General features: G+C 47.1%; 4 protein-coding genes across 4 annotated transcripts; all 4 read right to left on the reverse strand.

Moving 5' to 3' along the window:
- Positions 1-259: 259 nt before the first annotated feature.
- Positions 260-1,168, reverse strand: C922_05817 (hypothetical protein; the record flags this gene model as incomplete). The annotated part of the gene is made up of 1 exon (XM_008821388.1): positions 260-1,168. The coding sequence occupies one exon, from the start codon at positions 1,166-1,168 to the stop codon at positions 260-262; it is 909 nt and encodes a 302-aa protein (XP_008819610.1).
- Positions 1,169-2,333: 1,165 nt separating this feature from the next.
- On the reverse strand, positions 2,334-2,597 carry C922_05818 (hypothetical protein; the record flags this gene model as incomplete). The annotated part of the gene is made up of 1 exon (XM_008821389.1): positions 2,334-2,597. The coding sequence occupies one exon, from the start codon at positions 2,595-2,597 to the stop codon at positions 2,334-2,336; it is 264 nt and encodes an 87-aa protein (XP_008819611.1).
- Positions 2,598-4,322: 1,725 nt separating this feature from the next.
- On the reverse strand, positions 4,323-4,592 carry C922_05819 (hypothetical protein; the record flags this gene model as incomplete). The annotated part of the gene is made up of 1 exon (XM_008821390.1): positions 4,323-4,592. One exon carries the CDS (start codon positions 4,590-4,592, stop codon positions 4,323-4,325), a length of 270 nt encoding a protein of 89 aa, XP_008819612.1.
- Positions 4,593-4,874: 282 nt separating this feature from the next.
- Positions 4,875-5,106, reverse strand: C922_05820 (hypothetical protein; the record flags this gene model as incomplete). The annotated part of the gene is made up of 1 exon (XM_008821391.1): positions 4,875-5,106. A coding segment is annotated over one exon (232 nt), but the record flags the coding sequence as incomplete, so codon positions are not given.
- Between the last annotated feature and the right edge of the window lie 284 nt (positions 5,107-5,390).

Genomic DNA, 5,390 nt, shown 5'->3' on the forward strand with positions numbered 1-5,390 from the left:
TTCTTCCTATGCTGTTCTTTGCCCTGATTTTTTAAAATACGGTGATTCCTCCGATGATGACGTGCCCTCCGCAATCTCAGAGCTGACTCAATCTCAATATTAATAGAGCAAACTCTCCCTCGCTGAGAATGCCTTGTGGCCTCTCCGGCTTCAGGTTTCTCCGCCCGTTTCTCCGGTATTTCTGACCTGACCTTCCAGCTTCCTGAGTCGTCATTTTTCGGCTCCTCGGCTCTAACCTCATGCTTGTCTCCTCAACCTCTCACCCTTCGCTTCTCATGCGCTCCTTCTTATTCTCCTGGACTTGTGCCCTTACCTGCTCAAACTTCGTGATGTCCCCTTGTTCCAGTTTCGTCTCTTGTTGTTCGTGAATAACCTCGCAGTCCTGGTTATTGACTGTTCTTAAACAGCTCACTTCCCAAACTTTCTCGTCTGAGGGTTTCTTCATACACTGAAGTTCTGTAACATAACTTCCTACCTTCTCAAAAAACCTGCGCCAGTGACTACCTCTAGCTTTTCCTGCCTGAAATATTCTTAATCCCGCGCGTCCTATCTCCTTTTCCTCCATATTATTAAACCACTCGTTCATTACTTCCGATGCTACTTTTCCTCCCGCCCAGTCGTTCAGGGCTCCATAAATCTGTTGACATGCATCTTCTTCTCCTATTTTCCAACCGTCCTCCTTGGCAGAAATATTCTGATACAATGTCAAGATTATACTCAATAGGTCCATACACGTCGCTAAGTTCCTGTGATGTTTCTGTTGCTTCCATAATCCTGAGGAACGCCTTAATCCAGACCATTCATTATTGTTCTCCCTTGGTTCACAGGCTGCGCTAGGGATTCCAGTAAATAAAAATCCCACCTCCTCCACTTTGCACTCCGAAGCTTCGGGAGACCAGACGCCGTCTGCTGTCTCTTCTAAGTTATTGATCCACAACTCTACTGCTTGGCACATCAACATACTCCTCAGTTGGAGATCATGTAACCCTGTGAAACCATCTCCTAATGCCCGCTCCCATCTGTTCTCGTCGATTGGCTCTGCTGTCGTATTCGGCGTCTGTTCTAATTCCTTCAACCTTATTCCTTCGGTCGGTTCCTTCGCCTCAGTGCCGAGGTCCCGCTTGTCCCACAGCCTCTTTTCTATCCAACTGCTGAATCTTAATGCCATTCTGTTTGAATGCCTCCCTTCTTTTATGACTCCTCTGGCTCCACCTCCCTATTTTAGCGATTGTGCTGGTGTTTGGCAGTTTCCGATCCTTACCTTTGCCGACGATCACTTACTCATCCGGCGTGTTAACCGTGTCGGTTCCCGGACTTAACCTCCTCCGTTGAGTCCGCTTCGTTTGTTCTTTGAACTTCCTTCTTCTTCTCCCCCTAGACGTCTTAACGTCCCCCTCCCTTGCCCCCTAGGGCTACTTATTCGGCTTGGTTTCCTCCTCTTCTCAGTTGACGTACCCCCCCACGTCCCAGTTCCTTCTGAGTCCACCCTTCTCCTTTTCCGCTTCTCTTATTTCCCTCCCCCTACGTCTCCTTTTCCGTCGCCTTGGGGGCCCACCTATCCCTTTATTTCGTTATTTCGTGGGGCACCAGTGCCCTTTCCCTTAGGACTGTGTCGTTCTTCCTGGCGTTTTTCCTTATCCCCCGCCCCTTTTGAGTTCACACTCCCTGTCACCCCCTCCTTTGCTTCGCAATTCTCTATTCAGATGCCCCTTCTCTCTTTTCTCCTGACAAGCGCTACATCTTCGCTTCCTCCTGCAGTTGCTGTCCACTCTATCCTCTGTCATCTACTCTCCTCTTCTTCTAATGCAATTCTCTCTATTGGCCTGGCCGTGCAGGTCCTGCCTCCGACTAACGGTGATGATGACTAATCTCCTGTTCATGACGTCTTATTGGTCGTACCACTGCTCCGTGTTCCTTCTTTGGCGTCTATCCCGCTCTCCGATCTTTTTGACCTAGACCTCTAGCTCTATCTGAGACTTCTCTTTCTAGTGACTCCCTGGCCCTCCTCGAAATTCCCCGGAGTCCAATAGGGCGCGTGTCCCCGGTTGACCTGTACCTCCTGGTACCTTCCGTGTGGCTAGAGCTATCTCCTGGCTTGTTACCGTCTCTCTTCCGTTCTAGTCCTGTTTCTCCCTTGTTAATCCCTCGCTTCTTATGTTTCCTTAGCCGCAGCCGGTTTCTCAATTTGCTCCGCCCTTGACCTGTCCGCTTTGAAACTTCGAAGGACTCCTCAACTTCTTACCTGATTCTCAGATTCCCTTCTGTCCTGACTTGGGTCCCAAGTCTTGACTCGGTAGGTTGCCTTTTGTGCCTCTCAATGTTCAGAGACCTGTTCATCGGAGGCCTCTTGATACCCAGTCGCTTCCCTTCTTTCCTTCTGGTCCTGCCTCCGTCTCGGTCCGGTTGTCTGTTATCTCCTCTAAACCACCCGGCTCCTTGGTGGATTGGAATTTTCTGCTGAGTCTGACTCGGGAGGCTTTTGAGTTGATTCTGGGTCTTGAGGTTTTCGCTGTTGTTTTGTGGGATGTCAGGTCCTGACTTGCGAATTTCAGTCGCGACCTCCTCCCGTTCCGGTTTATTAGTGCCCCCCTACTCATTACCGGATTTCTGCAACGGCTGGTCTGATTATCTCCTTCTTCTTTTTTGGGAATTTAATCACGAATTCTCCTCAGAGCATGCCTGATAGTCCGCTGTTTTAGGGAACGGTCCCTTCACTGCCCCGGCTTCCCTTCTGAGGTATTCCTTTGACTTGGGGCGTCTGTCCCTTAGTGTTGTTCCCTTTTCATAACTACTCTTACTGTCCTGTGTCTGCAACTGCTTATCCTGAATACGCTCGCTCCTTAACTCCCCTCTCCTTCCTTGAAGACTTGGGCCCTGACGTGGCTTGTTTTTTTAATTCGCTGCTTTTCTAAATGGCTCTGTCCCTGACGAGGATTCTGCGTCTCTTCTTGGGCGATTTAGTCCCTAGTCCCCGTTTCACCTCTATCTTGTCCTTCTTTGGTTATCCTTATTGATTGATACATTAGACGTGCCTGTTCCTCCTGTTCCTCTTTTGAGTGGTTTCTTGAGCCTTGATTCGTTTTTTCTTGTTAGAGACTTTCCTTATGCTCCCCTCGTTTACAGGAGATGACTGCAGGAGGGTCGCCTGTTGTTTAATATGCAGCTTCCGTTGCCGCTTCGTTGAGACAATCAGAGAGGCCTTGGGGAATCTGTCCTTCTGACTCTATCTATCGATTCCACTTCGGGAGTTCTTCCTGCGCCGTCTGGGAGCCCTCCATTCATCTTGTCTGTCATTTACTTGTCATCCTGTTCTTAGGTCCGGGGCTGTTCACCTTCTTCGGATGACGACGCGTTTTCAATGTTTACCTCTCCTTGAGGCCTCTCTTTTTTACTAGACCCTTGACGTGCATACCATAAGTTTCCCTTCTTATTTGTCTTAACTCCTCATAACCCCTCTCCTGATACTGTAGCCACCCTACCGGCTCCCTGCTAGTTTTTCTCACGTGTACCTCTGGATTGAGGCTTTTGTCTGTTTCGGAGCCTGTTTTTCTTCTGGGAAGAAGACTTGTGCTTTCAGATTTGATCGCCTGGTTCGAATCTAACCCCCCCTGTCGTTTCTGAACTTGTGACTTGAGAACTCGGATATCTATTCCTAGCTCCTCCTTTTTCTGTTTGTCCGCTCCCTTAGGGAGCCTGCCTAATCTCTGGGAATGTTCGGCTCTCAGACTTTGTGATGCCTACATTCCCCTTATCCTTCTCTATTTTTGAAGTTTACGTCCCTTGACCTCATCCGGTGCTGTGAGTTATGCTGATTTTCTAGGTTTCTCCTTATTATTCCTTTCTGAGGAAGTTCTAATCTGGCGGTTTATTGTTGATTTTATTTGACAATTAAACGCCATTAGAGATCTTATCCTCTGGAAGGGGCTGTGGGGTGATCTTCCCGTTCGACGTGTTACATAAACCCTACATCTTCCACTTTGGCCTCTTTTGGCCTGGGAGCCTTCCCTGCCCCATCCTCCTGGGGAGTTGACTCTCCTTGTTAAATTTTTCATTCGCCCCTTGCAGGGTGTCATGTCCTTTTTTACGCTGTGTGAAGTCTGTACAGACTGGTCACTTGGTCCTCAGGGCCCTTTGAGGGATAAGGGTTATGTAGCCTGACCCGTATCCTCCCTGGTGACTTTGACTTCTTCCTTCTTGTGATTTTGTCAGTTCTGAGTGTTGTTTTTAGGATCTTATCTCTCACCTAATGACTAATTCTTTCGTTACGATTGTCCTTTGAGATTACTCGACTTGGATTAGATAGCTGCTGACTGCTGCTGATCTTATTGATTCAATCTTGGGGGGTTCGCTTCTTTAGCTTTTACTTCGGTGGGGTACTGTCTGGGCCCCTTAAGTGGGCTTGCTGGTTGGTGTTTCCTATCTGAACCCCTACACGGCTTCGATTCCTTCTGCTTTTCCTTAATTGAAGTCCTTTCTTTTGGTATTGACTTCCACTTCACGGTTCCAACTGGTCCTCTATCCCTCCTGCCTATTAGGACTTGACCTGTTGTACTTGATGGGTGTTCTTGTCCGTTTAGATTTCTATTCGTCATCATATAGTCACGGTAAAGGCCCGGCTGATTATTCAGATCTGTCGTTTCAGCCTCGTTAGATAATTGCTGCTCTGTTTAGCTTTCAGCTATTATATCCCCGATTTAACTGGTAGTCTTCCTGTTTGATTCCTTGTATCCTTAGATTCCTGAGGGAGGCTTCCTGTTGTTAATAATTGTCAGCACTTCCTTGACCAGTTCTATTGCGGCTTTACTTCATTTTTTATTTTGGCTCCTTCTGACTTCTTGAGCTTACACTAGTCCTCCCTTCTCCGTAATTTTAGTTCAACTCGGACTTCTGAGCAAATTCGATTTTGCCTCCTTTTTCATGATTTGGCTCTTTGAAGTCCTTTTCTTTTCTTGGAGTTGGATTTCTCCTATGTGTTCTTTGTCAGTTTTGTTTCCAAGTATTGCTTCGAGTTTTGAGGCTTGGGTTGGAGTACTGTGTCCTCGTTTGTTTAACTTTAAGATGATTTTAAAGTTGGGATTGATCTTTTCGATTTCTGTTGGTTTCTTCCTGATGACGTTTTATAGTGGGGATCTGTCGTTGGGCTTTGTTGCATAAATGTCTGCTTGAATGGTCCTGATTCTCTGCTTGGGAAGGCAGTTTATTCCGACTTCTTTTTTTTCTTTTTTAACATTCTGACGTTTGGTTCTTACTTGTATCATCACATATTAGTTAGTGGTTTGTCCACTGGAGATTGTTGCATGGGCTTCTAATGACACTTACGAGTCGTTGTCAGGAGATTCAACCTCATTTCCTACGTAAGTTTTGGCCTTCTTATTTCTGTATTGGAGGCT

The sequence above is a fragment of the Plasmodium inui genome (assembly GCF_000524495.1).
Source record: "Plasmodium inui San Antonio 1 unplaced genomic scaffold supercont1.203, whole genome shotgun sequence".
NCBI classification, from domain to species: Eukaryota; Apicomplexa; class Aconoidasida; order Haemosporida; family Plasmodiidae; genus Plasmodium; species Plasmodium inui.